Source organism: Zea mays, chromosome 7, assembly GCF_902167145.1.
Source record: "Zea mays cultivar B73 chromosome 7, Zm-B73-REFERENCE-NAM-5.0, whole genome shotgun sequence".
Taxonomy (NCBI): Eukaryota; Viridiplantae; Streptophyta; class Magnoliopsida; order Poales; family Poaceae; genus Zea; species Zea mays.
The window spans coordinates 166486215-166505692 of record NC_050102.1 but is presented as its reverse complement, the minus strand read 5'-3'; the positions used below and the strand labels follow the sequence as shown (position 1 = coordinate 166505692).

Genomic DNA, 19478 nt, shown 5'->3' with positions numbered 1-19478 from the left:
CATCGCTGGGTAGAAGTAGCATGCCATTTGCCGTGTGCGTGTGTGCTTTTACTGTGGAGTAGCAGTGTAGCACAAGCACAGGAGGCCTGCGTTCAGGCAATTTTTTTTTTACATTTTAGCCCTTTTAGGTTTTTTTGCACAATTATATCATTTATGGTTTCATTTCAAAAAATAGATCATATCTTCGGCGTCATCATCATTGGCGCCGAGGTAACGCATATTTGCGCCGACATAACTGGCGCCAACTTTTCCTACGTGGCAGACGATGTGGTAAGTCCCAGGGGGTCGGCGCCATAAGGGTCTGTTTGATAGAGCTTTGCTTCAAAAACTTCAGCTTTGGTTTTTCAGTTTCACTATAAAACAGTTCTAGCAAATTGTTAAGGTGAGTTCCAGGAGCGTTTGGTTTGTATATGGACTCCAACTTCTATAGTACAATTGATTTGTGTGGGTTTCCTTGATTACCCTTGATGATTAGTGGGTTGTCGCCAGAGAGAACGAAAGTTGTATGTTGTGTAACCAGTGGCATGGTGGGTAATTTCCGTACAACTTCACGAGGAGATATAAAAACAGTGTTTTTGAAGCACCCTCTAAGAAGCTTCATGAATTTCATGAAACGGGCCTCTAGTTTCGATTTTTTAAAAACTAAAGCTCATGGAGCTAGACCTGTTTGGGTTGAAGAAGTTCGAACGAAATTGAAATTCTTGAAGTGAAGCTCTCCCAAACAGGGCCTAAATCTTGGCGCCGATCCCCTGGATAGCGCCGGACCTCGTCGTCAAGGGGGTCCACTGCCACGTAGGAAAAGTTGGCGTTAATGCTACTGGCGTCGTTGTGCGTTACCTCGGCGCTAATGATAATAGCGCCGAGAGTAAGTCCATTTTTTGAAATGAAACTGTAAAGGTCATAGTTGTAAAAAAACTTAAGAAAGTCTAAAATCCAAAAAGTTGGCCCGATATGCATGCATGCATACGCATTGAAACATCACGCTACTACTAGTAGATGCAACGAACCCTATTTTTTATGGTAAAAAGGATCTTGATGCAGCTGCCAGTGCCAAGTATGTATCAGGAGACCCGACGACGACGACGACACGGCAGCGCAGTCTACAGGACTAGGCTAGAGGTGGTAGCTACTAAAATTAATTTAGAGATCTAACAAACTGTGAAGAAATATTTAAATACAGTCCATTACCACCCCTACAAAAGCGCTGCTTATTAATCTGTAGAACCCAAAGCCTGATGTACCCGTATACAGACTGGCAACGACAACCCCCCCTAAAAGAGGACAGTCCTACCTACTACTCGTCCTGCGCAACCTAGCTAACATGCAACCGACCAGGCTATTCCAGTTTGGTCAGCTCTTGAGCAGCGGCACCGCCACCTGTCATATCGGCTGGTAGTGTGCCACACGGATGCCTAAAATCTTAAATTAAAACGCGATCAAGCAACAGTCAGGAGGCTCTCCGGTAAATCCTACTATACGCATGGCGTGTGATCTGTCGCCGAGTCATCAGCGCATGAACGGCGGGGAGAGGGAGACGAACGAACGAAACGGATAACAACGCCAGCGGCCCAACACGCGCGTGTACGTTTGGACGGCGGCGATGGCCGGCTCGCCATCGATCGGACGACGATGGAAAAGCAGCGCGGCGCCGTGTCCACATTAATGGCCGCCGGGTCTTTCCAGGAAGGAAAACGGGGTCGGTCAGTAGTAGTATAGAGCAGCTGTAGCTGGATAAAGATATATCCACAGGGCCACAATTAATGAACGGGAAAAACTAGCGCCAACGGAACGGAACGGAACGGAAGGCCTCCTCTGGCTCCGCAGAAAAGAAAACATATCGCCGTCCACCCCCCGCTGTCCGTGGCCCTTTCACACGGAGGCCCCTCTCTCCCCCCCTATAAATGCCCGCCCGCTCCTCCCCGGTTTCAGCACTCGTCCATTCATCCGTTCGCCTCTGTGCCTCTTTGAGCTCGCACTCGCTCGTGAACGCTCCCCGACCTCCGTGTTGTCCAGCTCACTTTAGCAGTTCAGCCTAGGACTCTCTGCGAGTAGCATAGCAGCAGCTTCTTGCGAAGCAGAGGCAGAGCCTTGTGTTGCGTTGCGTCTTCCTTCCTGCTTGAGCTTATTAGTTGGCTCGCGATGGCCGGCGGCGTGGTGGTGAGCTCCGGTGGGGGCAAGGACTACCCCGGCAAGCTCACCATGTTCGTGCTCTTCGCCTGCATCGTCGCCGCCACCGGCGGCCTCATCTTTGGATACGACATCGGCATCTCTGGTACGGCGCCAAGCACTGTCCCCGCCCCTCTATCTATCTGATCGCGATGTTTTCGGTTTTTGTTTTTTACCCATGGCTGCTGTGGTTGGAAAGAGAGAAGAAAAATGGCAGTCCTCGTCTGCACCGCATCTCTCGCACAGACCCACGCAGCCACGCTGCTCTGTTCTCGCGTTTTGCGAATCAGGCAGGGTATTTTCTCGGGCGCGGTTCACCTACCGTCCGGTCGGGAGACTGGGCGCGCATGGTTCAAGAGCGTCTTTTTGCGCATGCATACAGAACTGCGATATTCCCCCTCGTTTTCTTATTTTCCTCTTGCCAGATTCTTGCAAGCCCGGGAAGAAGAATCTTTCCATGCATCACCTCGTCATCTTACAGTTTTTGACACTATTAGTGGTTGTTTACGTTAACGATAAAGAAAAAATATATATATATCCAAGACCATTCCAAAAGAAAAAAAATAACTCTTCAATCAAGTAACAAAGAAGAAAATAGGTTGCTGTTGCTGACGTGTTTGTGCAATGCTGTGTGGTCGAGCAGGTGGCGTGACGTCGATGAACCCGTTCCTGATGAAGTTCTTCCCGTCGGTGTACCGCAAGGAGCAGGAGGCGGAGCGGAACCAGAGCAACCAGTACTGCAAGTTCGACAGCCAGCTGCTCACCATGTTCACCTCCTCGCTCTACCTGGCGGCGCTCGTGGCCTCCTTCTTCGCCGCCACCGTCACCCGCGTGGCCGGCCGCAAGTGGTCCATGTTCGGCGGCGGCGTCACGTTCCTGGTCGGCGCCGCGCTCAACGGCGCCGCCAAGGACGTGGGCATGCTCATCCTCGGCCGCGTCCTCCTCGGCGTCGGCGTCGGCTTCGCCAACCAGTCCGTGCCCGTCTACCTCTCGGAGATGGCGCCGGCGCGCCTCCGCGGGATGCTCAACATCGGCTTCCAGCTCATGGTCACCATCGGCATCCTCTGCGCCAACCTCATCAACTACGGCACCGCCAAGATCAGGGGCGGCTGGGGCTGGCGCGTCAGCCTCGCGCTCGCGGCCGTGCCGGCGGCCATCATCGCCGTGGGCGCGCTCTTCCTGCCCGACACACCCAACTCCCTCATCGACCGCGGCTACACCGACGCCGCCAAGCGGATGCTCAAGCGCGTCCGGGGCACCGACGACGTGGAGGAGGAGTACAGCGACCTGGTGGCCGCCAGCGACGAGTCCAAGCTGGTGGCGCACCCCTGGCGCAACATCCTGCTGCCGCGCTACCGCCCGCAGCTCGTCATGGCCATCGCCATCCCCATGTTCCAGCAGCTCACGGGCATCAACGTCATCATGTTCTACGCCCCGGTCCTCTTCAAGACGCTGGGCTTCGCGGACGACGCCTCCCTCATGTCCGCCGTCATCACGGGCCTCGTCAACGTCTTCGCCACCTTCGTGTCCATCGTCACCGTCGACCGCCTCGGCCGCCGCAAGCTGTTCCTGCAGGGCGGCACCCAGATGCTCGCGTGCCAGATCGTCGTGGGCAGCCTCATCGGCGCCAAGTTCGGCTTCTCCGGCGTCGCGGAGATCCCCAAGGGGTACGCCGCCATCGTCGTGCTCTTCATCTGCGCCTACGTGGCCGGCTTCGCCTGGTCCTGGGGCCCCCTCGGCTGGCTGGTGCCCAGCGAGATCTTCCCGCTGGAGATCCGCTCGGCGGGGCAGAGCATCAACGTGTCCGTCAACATGTTCTGCACCTTCATCATCGCGCAGGCCTTCCTCCCCATGCTCTGCCGCTTCAAGTTCATCCTCTTCTTCTTCTTCGGCGCCTGGGTCGTCGTCATGACCATCTTTGTCGCGCTCTTCCTGCCGGAGACCAAGAACGTGCCCATCGAGGAGATGGTGCTCGTGTGGAAGGCGCACTGGTACTGGGGCCGCTTCATCCGCGACGAGGACGTGCACGTCGGCGCCGACCTCGAGATGCCCTCCGCCAACGCCAAGCTCGGCGGCATGCAGTAGCCATGGCCGTCCCTCGCTGCTCATGTTGTTGGGCAATAATCTACCCATACAGTATTATTCTTGGGGCTTTACCGGGAAATTTGAAACTCATCATCAATGTGTATTATAATCGTCTCATTAGGTAGGATGACTGGATGATGACAAATAGTCAACTAGTCTTCGTCCCCTGTCTTTTTTTTTATTCTGTGCGGGATACTGAATGTGGAGTATAATTATGTTTGCAACAGATCAAACCAAATATGAATATCAATTGCAAGTTGCACTGCAAAAGCTCTGGATTTTCCTTGCATGGGTGAATGCTGACCGCTGGTATTGACTTTCAGATCCACGGCAATTAAAGCCATTGCATAAAAAAGGACAAAAAATTAATTTTTTGCATTTACTCTTTCTATTTTTACGTGTTGTTTTAGATTTAATCTAAACCAAATTTTCTTAGCTTTGACTATTGGTTTAAAAAATCTTATTTAGTTTCATAACATATGAACAATATATTATACGAATACTTTTTATAGTGAATCTAAAAAGTATATGTTGTTTAACTTTTTTCAAAAAAAAACTTTGAAAAATGATGATCAAAGATAATAATAGGCAAGATGAACTTTGGTTGACAATGATAGATGAGAAAATTCCTTCAATGCCATCAAAACTTATACCAATACCTTCAATGTCATCGAAATTTATAGCTTCTCTTCAATGCTATCAAATTTAAATTTTAATCCCTTTAATGCCATTACCGTTAGTTTGGAGCTAACGCCGTTAGTTCAATTTAAAGTCAATCTCTCCAATGCCACTAAATAATTTATACTGATCCCTTTAATGCCACTAAAAATTGGTTCGACCTATTTGGGGTTTAAAAATTTTCCAGAATCAAAAAATATGGATTAGATTTTTAAAATTCTACGATTTTTAAAAAACTAATGATACAATACCATCAGTGACGTCATTATGTTATACTCCCTCTGTACCATAAAATAAGACATATATTTTTTTCGACAAAGTCTTTAGAGTGAAACTTTGATCAATAATTTCTTTTAAAATATGACATGAACAAATACAAATTAAGCATCACATTAAAGTTTTTTAATACGAATTCAAGTATATAACCATGTTGTTGGGCAATAATCTCCATACAGTATTATTTTGGGGGCTTACCGGCAATTTTGAATCATCATCGATGTATTATAATCGTCTCGTTAGGTAGGATGACTGGATGATGATGATGAGTAGTCAACTAGTCTTCGTCTCCTGTCTTCTATTTTTTTTTATTCTGTGCGGGATACTGAATGTGAAGTATAATTATGTTTGCACCAGATCAAACCAAATATGAATATCAATTGCAAGTTGCAACTGCAAAAGCTATAGATTTGATTTTCCTTGCGTGGGTGAATGCTGACCACTGGTACTGACTTACCCAGAAGCCATTTGCATAAAAAGGCAACCAAACTCTTTCTGTTTTTACATGTTGTATTAGGTTTAATAAAAATAAAATATTCTTAAGTCTTAACACTAAAAAAATAATTTTATAAAACTTGTTTAGTTTCTGAACGTATAAGCAATATATTATTCAAATATTTCTCATAATGAATCTAAAAAATAAATCTTATATTGTTAGCTTTTTAAAACTAATGTTCAAAGATATAAATAATTGGTTAAACACAAATTTAATACAACATAAAACAACAGAGAGAGTATTTCACACAATAATCAAAATGTACGACTTGGTTGTCCGTTTCGCCTCGCGGGGTGCTCGGCGGGGACTTGGTTGGTGGGTCGTTCCTGAGGAGTTTTTTGGGCTTTCTTTGGGTAGCACATTCCTTGGTGCCCGACATTTGGTCTTGCACTTAGGACTTCATTTTTCCATGAAACTTTAGAGAAGCTCAATTCATGTTCTCTCGTAGGCATCGTGATCCTTTTGTTATGGGTTTACCTTATCGCTAGTATTCACATGTGTGCGTTACTACATCTAACTAGACTTGTCTATGTCAAGCACCTATTTCATGCTCCCTTTATAGTAGGACCAAAGAAAAAAAAGACCAAGCCACTACTTTAAGTGCCAAACAACTCTATTGACAATTAGAACAAGTTGAATCTTAATCTTTTCCACCGTCATTTGAAAACAGACTATTGGTATCCATCAATAAGGGCATGAATACCACATAAAGCCTATTCGTGTCTATTCATTATGTCGTAACTTACTTCGTTTCTGCAAAACGACACACATTAGTCACGATAATCTTATGTGGTGATTAAGTACCAAAGTCAAACTAGAGGTCAAGATAGTTTAAAAAACAAGTAAGACTTAAATGTTTAAGGGGTCTTTAATTGGCATGATTTTCTGGGGTTTTCATGAACTTAATTAGAAGTACCACTTAATAATATATGGGGGTGTTTGAAATTGTTTTGCTTTGAAAAATCTACTCAAGTTCGAAAATATTAGGCCAAATACCACATCTACATGAGCTTTGCTTGACCACACTGGTGAAGTTAGGGTTAACTTCATGAGTAACCTCGTGAAGTTAAGGGGTAACTACACACCATTGCCACCGATTAAAAATAATTCCTTCCTTTTTTTATTTTGGAATACTTATTTGTTTTGTATCTTAAATATGAATACTTTTTTTGTAAAAATCCGTTTAAAATCATGAGGAAACCTAACTAAGGTTAGAATTAAAAATTTTGGATCCTTTGGAGGGCGGAGGCGTTTTAACGATAGTCGATCACCTAGAGGTGGGAGGCCGGCGTCCCTTTTTTCTACTTGGCACAGTGCTTGTGCCATCGATCTGCACGAGATGAAACGCGACGAGCCGCGCTTTGTTCGTTTTATTGTTTTTGTTGCCTTTTTTTATTTTTGTTTCACGTCCGTGGAAGGTTGGGCCCTGCCAAAGGTCCCTTTTTTTGTTATCTGGTAAACATGGTCCCGTAGTCTGTACAGTACCAGCAGAGAGAGAGAGAGGGCGACGACGACACCGTGCGCCTAAGAACTGGCAACGGGTCAACGGGGGATAACGTTGCCGTCATCGGCAGTGGCACCGACGGGGCCGCGCACCGCGAAACCGCCGCGCCGGCCGGGCCTCCAGGGTGCCGCGCTCCTACGGCACGCCGACACGCGGCCGGCCGGCCAAACCAACAGCTGATGCATGTGTGAGGCTCAGGCGAGTAGTACGTCCTCCTACGTGTGCGCGTTATCCATTTCTCCAACTACCGATCCTGCATGCACGCCTCTAGTACTACTCTGCTTTTGCTGACAGTCTTGATCCGCCAACTACTAGCTGTAGCCTGTAACTAGCTAGCTAGCCGTCTTCTAGAAGACTGCAACACGTTGAGTACTTACGTACTCCGAAGATCATCATCATCCAAGAGGAAATGCAAAAACGCAGCGCGCGTGATCTTGGAGCAAGCAGATCGTGTGGTGATGGCTTCCGGTCGACATATGGCGATGCAACGTCATGGACTTTGTTAAACATGCTAAACAGCACTCCAGCATTTTACCATCATTTTCTGTGGAACACCATCACACCCACACACACACATGGGCACGTACAGGTCCGTTTTATCCGCAGCAGGGCAGCGGCAGGAGTAGTAGCGCGTCCATAGAATCAGGAGCGTGGAGCGAGAAGCTTGTGCGTGGGCATGGGCGAGTAGCAAACCAAAGCCCCACCCCACCGACCCGGCGGCGATCCGCGAAGGCCGACGCGAGGAGAGAGATCGAGACTCGTGTGAAGCTCCCCCCCTCCCTTTTCGCCAACTCGTTTTTTTGGGGGGGTGAGAGGGCGGCGACCTGACGCCGTGATAAAGATTGTCTTATCCATAACAGATCATCTCTCCCTCGCGCTCACGGGTTCGTGAACGAGAAAGCGTAGCGTGGTACTACGCGGTCGTCCGTCGATCGGGGGGATCCGGGCTAGATTAGATTAGCACGGATTATTAATTGCGCCCACGCGTTCGCAATGTGCGTGGCAATTCTTTTTTCCAACGCAGCCCACGCACGCCTGTGTACACGTCAAAGCTCAAAAGGGAGCGGGGGAAAAAAAAGGCGGTTGTTGGCAGGAAGCCGCGGATTAGTACGCCGCAAATGTGATCCGGATAATTTTGTGGATAGCCCCTTTCGGCGGACGTGTAATGAAACGGAAACGAGATGGATCGAACGGAAACGTCCGCTGTAGCTGCGGGACGGGACGAAGCGCTTGGTTTCCTCTTCTCACCGCGTTTGGTTAGTTCAACCTACGGATAGAATAAAGGCGCTGCCAAAGCGGTTACAAGTCAACCGGGGGCTGCGGAGGATGGAGCTAGTGCAACCCAGCGCGGCAGCGCCCAGGCATATGCCGCAATATACGCATGTGCGTCATCATCGATCGGCAGCGACTCCCACGTCGATGGAGTGGACAAAACGTGCCCCGGCTAAAGCTTTACTAATGATCCGATGACTACTGACAGTACTTCATAGAGTCTACCAAAGTTGCCACGGCGTACGATTAAAAACTCATAATATAAAAATCGATCTATCATCTGTAGTAGTCAGCGGACACCGAACATGCTTGTTATAGGCTCCATGCATGCATCCATGGCCCATTTTCTTTGCAGCGTCTTTAATTAGCGCCCTGAACCAAAAAAAAAAAAATGTGTTGCAGACCAGTTTCAAGGAGAGCTTCATCTGTATTTAACATAAGAAGTTTTGCTGACGTCACAATAGGTTTCAGAGTAGAGAAAAAAGATATGGTCTTCGCGGAGATAATACTCCCTTGGCACGTTTCTATGAGTCGTCAAATTAAATATATATAATAATTTTATTACTAAAATAGTTGTTTATCCAGATTTCACTTTATATGACATGATGACAATATAAAAAATAACGGTATAAAATTTCTTCCGAAATACTTGGCCTAAAAAAACATATATCCTTGTTATACACAACCAAGGGTACCGGTAACAGTACATGGGAATCGGGAACCATAAGATCCTGTCGTAATTGTGAGAAAAAAAAAGTAATGGCTAGTTTGAAAACTATAATTTTTCGATGGATTTCTATTTTTTAAGGGAAAATAAACTATTTTTTTTTGGAAAAATATAAATCTCTCAAAAAAATATTGGAAGGAATCGAAGCCACCAGATCGACGGGCCATTCCCGCCACGCAAATACGAAACATGCATGTCCTCTTTAGCAGGACGTACTCAATCCTGTGAAGGAGATGCCTCCCTTTCGGCCAAAAGGATCATGCATGCATGGTTGGTGGCTACTACGACCACCAGCCCGATCCATGTCATTGCAATGCCGTCTTATCCTTAACACACGATTCGGTCTGATCCGGGCCCCGATGGCCCGATCGAGCTCCTCCGCAGGTCTCCCGTGTTCGGAATCGCGGGGAAAAAGGGAAAAAGGAAGATATGGATGAGGATCTATATAGGAGAAGAAGAAGCCCAGGGCAACTACAGTAGGACGACGCAGGTGGCCGGACGTAAACAGAAGAGGTCCGCACCAACCAGACCAGACCCACCTAGAGCTAGCTAGCTAACCCTGCGGGGGTCACGTGGATGACGCCGGACGGTTTCATTTCCAGCGACTGCGACGTACGATACGAGTAGTAGTAGCAGATGCATATTACGTACCGGCTCACAAGTCGCAACGGGAAAGGAGTGGGAGGGAGGGATTAGATTAAGATTAGCACGGTTTGCTGGCGTGCGTGGCGCGACAACTTTCCACGGCATGCGGATCTGCTACTAGTACTACCCCCGCCGGCCTGCCTAACCTAAACTAAAAAGGTGGTCGCTGGCTCGGCGTCCAGGATTACGCAACGTGACCCGGATAAATTTGTGGATAACGCTCCCACGCCTTCGTTTTAAATACCACGCGCTTCCTTTTAACCCCCGATCGAGGACAAGCACGCACGTGACAGGATCCGATTTTGGGGAGGCCACGGGCCGCGCGTTTCGCGTGCATGCCATTCGTCGGTGATCTCATCCGTTGGCATGAGCCATGGGCTGCTGCTTCGTGCCTCCTAATGCTACAGTATCCACAGACTAACAGTCAAGGTCGCCGCCGCCGACTCCGAGTTTGCTTCGTCAGCGTGGCGCTACTTTATCCGCACACGCTTTGACCACAGCTGCAGCCTTTCGTTCCCAGATCCGACTCACTCGTCGCCGTACGTCGGCGTGCTCTGCCCTGAGCTGGTCGCGCTTCCCTGCCCCCCTGCACCATACACAGGACAGCATATATAATCGATAATGACGGGTAATAGGCCAGTTGTGTGTAAAAAATAGGGGATTTGCACTCTCTTTGTACGGTTTAAGTTTGAAATAGATGGTGTGATAGAAGATAAGATAAATGACATAGCGGAAAGAACTAAAACCTTACCACTGGACTCGTGCCATAGTGGAAGAAGAATATAACATAATGTTTATTTATCCTGTTAGAAACAATCTTGACAAGTAACAAGTTCTACCTATAAGGTTTGTTTCTGTTGTCCAACACAACTATTGTATATAATTTATTCTGGACAAACTTCTGGACATGAGAAAACCTTGTTTAGATCTATACAAGAAGAAGAAAAGGAGAAGAAATAAAATGGAACAAAAAAAAGGTGAAACTCCATTCTATTTGTTTTTAGATAACAACAGGCGAGTTGAGGCCCAGACCGATTCAGTTGCGCTTGATGGGCCTCGTCGACTAACATGCCGGATCTCTTTGTTCTGTTCCCGTTTTTTTTTTTTGGTGAACAAATTCTGCCAAGTATTTTTGGGCTTAATCTACTTTCTTGTTTGTTTGCTGACTATTGAGCCTTGCTCCTTTTGGAGCCTTGTTCTTGGAGCCCAACGAGCCTGATTCTTTTTTTTCCCTGGACGAGAAAGACAAAGGCCTGGCCTATATTAATGCCATAGAAAGAACAGAAAGGCTGGATTGTTGGAGTGGACTCGATCTAAACAGGGCAAGTGGCCCATCAGCAATTCAGGCCTCGGTAGCAGTCCAAAGTGCGGCCGTGCGGCGATGGCATCCATGAATTTACAGGTGCGCCGACAGAGAGTGGTCTCAGCGGTGGACCGACCCGCCGACGGTGACGGTCAGGTAGGACGTCCATGCACCATCATCATCAGGTGCACTGCCGCACTCGCCACCACCGCACACGAATTGATTGAATGCGATCGCTGTCTCTCTCTCTCTCCCCTGGCAGGCCGGCCGTCTTTCGTCGTGTGGAAGCCCGGCCGCTGTATGTCGTCGATCGACCTAAAATTCCACGGCCGGACTGCACCGTAACGGTCGCTCAGGATCAGTGAACGTGTAAAACTTTTAAAAAGCCGGCAGCAAATGCATAGCACACCCCCTTCGGCGTAGCGCAGAGCCGCAGACCGTAACGGTCGCTCAGGATCAGTGAACCGTGGCCTGGCTGTTTTGTGCGTGAAACACCCCCTTCGGCTGCGGATCCAACCACCCGCCGACACGGTGGTCGTCGCGCCCAGAAACACACCGGAGCAAGCAAAGTATAGTTGGCCAAATGGCACTAACACGACGGGCCGGCACTGGCACGGCACTAAAAAGCACGGCACTGGCACGGCACGGCACGGACCTTTTAGTGCCAGTGCCGGGCACGGCCCGTTCTTAGTGCCGTGACTGGGCCACCACTTGGGCCCGTAGGGTCGGCCCAGGCACGGCACGGTAAATTGGGCTGGCACGGCGCCGGCACGGCCCACCCAGCAGCCGGCCAGCCGTGTAACCCGCCCCCGGCCCCCACTTCCCAGTCCCCACTCCCCAGCCGCGGCCGCTCAGTCGCTCACTCGCTCACTCGCTCTCGCTCTCGCTCAAACCCTAACTCGCTCTCGCTCAGCCGCGGCCCGCGGGCGATTCGGCGGCGTCCGGCGAGCTCCCCTCTCCCTCGTTCCCTCCGGCCTCCGCCTCCGCTAAGCGCTCCGGTCTCCATCTCCGCCTCCGGTCTGCGGTCTCCGGCTCTCCGCCTCGGCGCCTCCGCTCGGACTCGGATCGATCGTCGCTCGTCGGAGAATGGAGATCCTCTCCGGCTCTCCCCCGCTCGGATCTGCGCATTTGTGAACCGGGTAACTCAGATCCATAACCCCCGCTCGGATCTCTTGTCTTCTTCTCCCCCTCCGGTGTGATCTGCGGAGATCTCGGTGCTCCGGCTTATTAGGGTTTGTGAACCGGTGCGATCTGCGCTTCTGCGGAGATCCCGGTGCTCCGTTCTCCCTCATCTCTCTCCTCTCTCCTGTCTTCTTCTCCCCCTCCGGCCTCCGGTGTGATCTGCGCTTCTGCGGAGATCCCGGTGCTCCGGCTTGCTCCGTTGAGGAACCGGGACTCCGGGGTCCGGTACGGCGGCACTGGCACTGGCACTGGTACTCTCCTCTCTCCTAGCTCCGGTCTCCCTCTCGGCCTCTCCTCTCTCCTAGCTCTTGTCTCCCTCACCTATCTTCTTCTCCCCCTCCGGCACTGTCCGGCACTGGCACTGGCACTTGTACTCTCTTCTCTCCTAGCTCCGGTCTCCCTCTCGGCCTCTCCTCTCTCCTAGCTCTGGTCTCCCTCACCTATCTTCTTCTCCCCCTCCGGCACTGTCCGGCACTGGCACTGGCACTTGTACTCTCTTCTCTCCTAGCTCCGGTCTCCCTCACCTATCTTCTTCTCGGCCTCTACTCTCTCCTAGCTCTGGTCTCCCTCACCTATCTTCTTCTGGTGCTCCGGTCTCTCCTAGCTCCGGTCTCTCCTAGCTCTGGTGCTCCGGATTCAAATCCGTGGAGGAACCGGTTGGCCGGACCGGTCATCCCCTCCTCTCTCCTAGCTCTGGTGCTCCGGCTTACTCCGTTGAGGAACCGGGACTCCGAGCCCGAGGTGGGTCGATGGCCGTCTCCGACGATGAAACTGTTGAGATCGACTGCAACGAGGAGCGACGGTTGTGTGGGTTGGCCGGAGACGACGATGAGGATGACCTCCGGGAGGATGCTGCAGCGCTCTTTGGCCTTAGCAGTGAGCATCCCGTCCATGTCGGTGATGAACAACAAGTCGGTGGTCAGGATCAAGAAGGTGAAGGGGACGAACACAGTTCCAAGCATTGTCGTCCTTCTACTTCTGCAGTGTGGTTAGATTTCGAGAAAATTTTCAAAACCGTGAATGGTAAGAAGATAAGGTTTGCAGCTAAGTGCATACATTGCTCTAAGCAATATTCTGCTCTCTCTAGTGGTGGCACTGGCCACCTGACCCGACATAGAGATAGATGTCCCAGGAGGCGTGAAAAAACCCGCATGTCTCAGTCTCAGATATCTTTTAATCCTGATGGTAGTATGCGTAATTGGGAGTACTGTCCTATGGTTGCACGTAATGAATTGGTTCGATTGCTTGCTAGGCTAGAAATTCCTATTAGTTTGGGTGAAAATGCTGCATTTGAACACTACATTAGAACTGCACATAATCCTAAATTTGTGCCTGTCTCTAGGCAAACCACCACCAGAGACATGGTTAAATACTTCACTGACAAAAAGGCTAAGCTTGTTGAGACACTTTCTTCTTCTGATGTTAATTGTGTGTGTTTGACCTCTGACATTTGGTCTGGTAATGCCAAAGAGGACTACCTTAGTGTTGTTGCCCATTACATAAACCCTGATTGGCAACTAGAGAAAAGGGTGCTTGCTTTAGTTCTTATTGATGTGTCACACAATGGACAAAACATTGCTGATCGTGTTGCTGGTGTGCTTGCTGATTATGGCTTGACTAATAAGGTGTTTGCTTTTACCCTAGACAATGCATCATCTAATGCTGCTGCCATGAGGTTGCTTAGACCTATAATGTCACCATATCTTGGTATTGATAATGGGGTAGAATCTGAAATGTTCTTGCATCAGCGTTGTGCATGTCATATAATCAATTTGATAGTTAAAGAGGCCCTAGATGCTCTTAAGAATTTGATTGAAACATTTAGAACTGCAATATCTTTTTTAAACTCCTCTAATCAGAGAATTGCTGCATATAAAAGTTATTGCATTGCTACTAATATTAGGCCTAGAAAATTCCAGTTGGACATGGAGGTTAGGTGGAACTCTACATATCTCATGCTTAAGCATTTGTTTCCTCATAAGATACCTTTCACTACTTTCATGCATGCAAACTATCCTAGGGCTGAAGGTGATCAATTTATTTTAACTGATGAACATTGGGTTGTTGGAGAGAAAGTACTTAAATTTCTTGAGCTATTTTATGATTCTACAGTTGCATTGTCTGGTGTTTATTATCCCACATCTCCACTTATGCTTCATTTTCTTGTTAAGATTGCTATACATCTAAAGAACTATGCTAATGACACTCACATCAGAGGTGTCATTCAACCTATGATAGATAAATATAATAAATATTGGAGGAACATCCCTTTACTTTACTCTTTTGCATTCATCTTGGACCCTAGAGCTAAAATGAAAGGTTTTAGTAGAGTGCTTAGAAGATTAATGAACCTGACAAGTACAGATTATGCTGTTTATCAGGTTACCACTAGAGCTAAGCTTACTGATGTTTATAATAAATATGAAGAGAAATATGGATCTGTTAGATTGAACAGGGTTGTCCCTCCTAACTTGTCTGGTAAGAAACGGTCTGCTTGGGATGAAATTTATGATGATGCTGATGATGTGGGTACTTCTGTTGGTATGCATTCTTTTGCTTCTACTCTAAACATTGCTAGAGATACCTCTGCAACTGCTCTACTGCATGCTGCAAGCTCTTCAGCTTCTACTGCTTCTGAACTCATTTCTTACTTAGATTGTGACACTGTCAACCAATTAACTGATGATTTCAATATCTTGCACTGGTGGCATCAGCACAAACTCACTTATCCAGTACTGTCAATTATGGCTAAAGATATTTTAACTGTTCCTGTGTCTACCATCTCTTCAGAATCCACTTTTAGTTTAACTGGCAGGATCATCGACGAGCGGAGGAGGAGATTGAAGTCTGATGTGGTTGAGATGTTGACATGCATTAAAGATTGGGAGGATGCTCAAGCAAGGATGCAACACATGGTGGATGACAAAGAGCTTGAAGAAACATTTGAAGATCTTTATCTTGATTAGTCTTACTCTCTTTCTGACCATTTCTGTAATGGGACTGTAATATTATGCACCTGGACACTGGACTGGACTGTAAACATTTGAAAAACATTTTAATGAGCTGGGCTGTACTCTTTTTTCCTGTCTAGGGTTTCTCACAAGGGTGAGTTTTACCTAGACAGGTTTTTAACGAGGCAACCATTGCACTACAGCTCATAAAATTGTTGTTTGATTAGTCTCTTACTCTCTTTGTGAATGCTGTTTGAATACTGTTTGAATCTGTTATTAACTATGAAATCTGTTACTCAGTTATGCTGTTTGAATGCTGCTGCTGGTTTTTCTACTCGTAGTGCCCGTGCTGGCACTAGCACTGGCGTGCTGGCGTGCCTGTTGGCACGGCACGACACGGTTAAGCACTGGTAGTGCCGTGCCTGGGCCGAGGGCCCAGCACGCTGGCACTAATAGGCACGGCACGGATCTTCTACCGTGCCTAACCGTGCCGTGTCCTTTCGTGCCGTGCCTAGCCGTGCTAGTGCCAGTGCCGTGCCGTGCGGCCCGGTTGGCCATCTATAAAGCAAAGCATCATCATGCATCGTGAAAGCAAAAGGCGTGCTCCTCCTCTTTACATTTGGTAAAGAACACGACCACAAAATGTATACTAGTAGCAGTCATGGAGTATATTGCATCTCAGATCGCACTGAACCAGTGGAAACTAAATGTAGCAAAAGTCAGCAGCAGGAAAAGATAGATGAAAAAAAAACAAAGAGGGCTGCCTGGAGGTTAGGCGTGGGCGCGTAACACACACATGGCAGCTAGCCGGCGACGATCCAAGAGCGGGTGCGTGGCGACAGGCTGGTACCCTGTTGCCGTCGCCTCCGCCATGTTACGTTCCACCACCTCTCCTCTCCACTCCACCCACCCAACAGCTGCCCCCACCAATCACATCACACCCAGACACCTCCTACTTATCTTGCGCGCCAAGGGCCAGCGCGCGAGCGACCTCACTTGATCCGCTCCCTTCGCCGCGACGACGTTCCTACGCAGCTGCGGTCGACGCGCGCACGGCAGCTCGCTCGCTAGCTGATCACGACAGCTCGCTCGGCTCGACCGAATGGCGCCGCGGCTGCTGGCGTGCTTCGGGCGCGGCGTCGCGGCGGCGCCGGACGACGCGACTGGCGAGGGCCAGCTGGAGGCGCCCCCCGCTGGCCCGGTGCTGGTGGAGCTGTTCGGGTCGCAGGGGTGCGGGGCGTCGCCCGAGGCGGACGCCGTGGCGGCGCGGCTGGCGCAGGACTCCGGGTCCGGGGACGGCGCCGTCGTGGTGCTGGCGTTCCACGTCGACTACTGGGACTACCGCGGGTGGAAGGACCCCTTCGCGTCCAGCGCCTGGACCGTGCGCCAGAAGGCCTACGTGGAGGCGCTCCGCCTCGACACGCTCTTCACGCCGCAGGTCGTCCTGCAGGGCCGCGCGCACTGCGTCGGCACCGACCAGGACGCGCTCGCGCTGGCCGTCCGCGACGCCCCGCGCTACCCCGCGCCCGCCATCAAGGTACGTACGTACGTATGCTGCGTAAAATTGCATACTTCTTGCACAAACTGTTTAGCTAACTGCTCTGCAAATTTAAGAACCAAGACAAAAAAAAAACCCTGGATATTCCAAATGCTGTTGCTGTAGAGCGTCTCATGATCGCCACTACTATGCTTACGCTGGATCGGCAACCAACAGCGATTCAGATCTGCCGTAACCGGATCGCCCGTAGACGCTGGGGGCCTGGGGTGTCACTGTCACTGTAGACTGATGAGCGTGATTGCGTGAAGCCACGACCTGACCGGATCGGATGCGCGCGCGCAGGTCACGTTCCAGCGGCCGAGCCCCGCAACACTGCAGGCGTCGTTCACGGGCACCCTGCGCAGCCGCGTGGAGGGCCCAGGCGGCGCGAGCGTGCTGGTGGCGCTGTACGAGAGCGGGCTGGTGACCGACTGCGGGCGCGGCGAGAACAAGGGCAAGTCGCTGCTCAACGACCACGTGGTGCGCCGTCTCGAGAAGGTGGCCGCCGTGCGGGAGGGCGCCTCGCCGAAGAAGACCGTGTCGGGCACCGTCCAGTTCCCGCTCTGGGACGGCTTTCGCGCCACCAAGTGCGGCCTCGTGCTCTTCGTCCAGAACGCCGCGCTGCAGGTGCTCGGCGTCCAGCACTTCGACCTGCCTGACAACGTCTGAGCTCGTGACGCGGTGGGGCGCGCGCGCGTTCCGCGTTGGCTGCCTCCCTGCGGCGGGCGTCACATTCTTTGTATCACTGTATGTAGTACATCACTGGATGGTATTTAGATGGAAAACCTGAGTATTCTTTATCTCCACGTATGTTCTTGTTCTGCATTATGGCAATGGATCTTCTGTTTTGCACACTAAACTTATTGTGTGGTAAAGTGGCCGAGTGTTTGAGTGAGGGGGAGGTAAATGGTCTCTCTGGACTGTGATCTACATACCTTACCTAGAAAAGACACATCTGCCTCGAAGAAAATTGGTCCAAAAAGGCAGGAAATTCAAAGATGGAATTAGTTAATCAATAAAACGATTTTTTGGGGATAGTAAGAAACATAGGTTTCTTGCTGAAATTGGTTTGGAGGAATTGAAATTTACTTAATATAGTAGCCTATTTGGGTTGGAATTTGACATGCCATCACTTTTTAAAGTTCAAATATAAGATTATCTTAAATTTATAGGGTGGAGGGATGGAAATTGATTTTATGTAGGCTATATTTCTAATCTGCAATTTGTAACAAGCTCATCGACTCGCTCCTCTATAGTTAAAATATAGCACATAAATATCTCTCTTATATGGTCAACGGTAGTATATACATATATTCCGCATAGAACTATATTAGTTTAATTGATCTAGGTCTAAATTATGATTATTAGAATAAAATTTAATTTCAAAGATTCAAACGGGGCTAGAGAAAGACCTGATTTTTATTGTCTTGCCAGAATCAGAGAAAGGGAATGTTCCACAAGTTTCTTACAAGTTATAAGACCTTTGCAGAAGTAAACAAGTTGTTCGCTTAATTTTAATTCGAAACGCTTCTATTGTTTCTACATACTTTTGTCTTTATGAATTACGGCCGGAGAACTGGCTTTAATTTGAAGCAAACAACTTGAAAGATTATGTGGGGCATTGTAAACCTCTTCAGGACAGATCTATTGGTATTTTGTTAGGGGGCAATTGACGTACTTCTCATATAGGAAAATAGAGAAAGAACAATACTTTGTTAAGTTTAAACTTAGAAACAAGATGGATGCATGGTTTTAAGTGGCTGTTAGTGTTGGTTTATGGCGTGGCACAACCACAGCATAAAACAAGTTTTTTAACTGAATCGGTACACTTGCTTTTTTTACTGTCAACGGAGGGGAGAGGATCCCCACCTTAAATTCATTGCATAAGGTCATCAATTGGTACATTTCAAAGAAAACCTTCCTGCTTTAACAGGGGGTGATTTCAACATAATTTAGAGACGTTCAGAAAAGACTAATTCCAACTACAGTGACATATGGTCTTTTGTATTAATACAATACTGTCGGCGTTTCGAGACCGGGGGGTCCCTGGACCGACGAGTAAACTGTCGCCGCGTGCCCCAGCCCAGATGGGTCGGCGCGAGACGGAGCGCGAAGGGGGGAAAAGGCAGCCGGAGAGAGAGAGGTGGAAATCCCACGGCCTTCGTGTTTGTCCCGCGCCCAGGTCGGGTGCGCTTGCAGTAGGGGGTTACAAGCGTCCACGCGGGAGGGAGCGAGCGGCCTCACGCGAGCGCCTGTCCCGTTCTCTTCCCCGCGCGGCCAACCCCCTGTAAGAGGGCCCTGGTCCTTCCTTTTATAGACGTAAGGAGAGGATCCAGGTGTACAATGCGGGGTGTAGCAGAGTGCTAACGTGTCTAGCGGAGGAGAGCTAGCGCCCTAAGTACATGCCATCATGGCAGCCGGAGAGGTTTTGGCACCCGGTTCGTGTGGTGTCGTAGCCGTCGGAGGTGCGCTGGAGCCTGGCGGAAGGACAGCTGTCGGAGCTGTCGAGTCCTTGCCGACGTCCTCTTGCTTCCGTAAGGGGGCTGAGAGCCGCCGTCGTCATAGAGCGTGCGGGGCGCCATCATTGCTTGTCTGGCGGAGCGAGCCAGATGGGACGCCGGTCTTGTTTCCCGTAGCCTGAGTCAGCTTGGGGTAG

At 49.4% G+C, this 19478-nt stretch overlaps 2 protein-coding genes across 4 annotated transcripts; both read left to right on the top strand.

Annotated features, from left to right (window-relative positions):
* The first annotated feature begins 1930 nt into the window (after positions 1 to 1930).
* On the top strand, positions 1931 to 4537 carry LOC100281616 (uncharacterized). Its single transcript, NM_001154535.2, has 2 exons — positions 1931 to 2272; positions 2810 to 4537. Exons 1-2 carry the CDS (start codon positions 2140 to 2142, stop codon positions 4249 to 4251), a joined length of 1575 nt encoding a protein of 524 aa, NP_001148007.2. The 5' UTR covers positions 1931 to 2139; the 3' UTR covers positions 4252 to 4537.
* An 11739-nt stretch (positions 4538 to 16276) lies between these two features.
* Positions 16277 to 17678, top strand: LOC100194072 (uncharacterized). Of its 3 annotated transcripts, none has more exons than NM_001352338.1 (2): positions 16281 to 16822; positions 17000 to 17678. In NM_001352338.1, exons 1-2 carry the CDS (start codon positions 16388 to 16390, stop codon positions 17087 to 17089), a joined length of 525 nt encoding a protein of 174 aa, NP_001339267.1. In that variant the 5' UTR covers positions 16281 to 16387; the 3' UTR covers positions 17090 to 17678. The 3 variants fall into 3 exon arrangements, with proteins under 3 accessions (NP_001132600.1, NP_001339267.1, NP_001339268.1); NM_001352339.1 differs by having other exon boundaries at positions 16298 to 16822; positions 17126 to 17678; NM_001139128.1 differs by having other exon boundaries at positions 16277 to 17678.
* The last annotated feature ends 1800 nt before the right edge of the window (positions 17679 to 19478 follow it).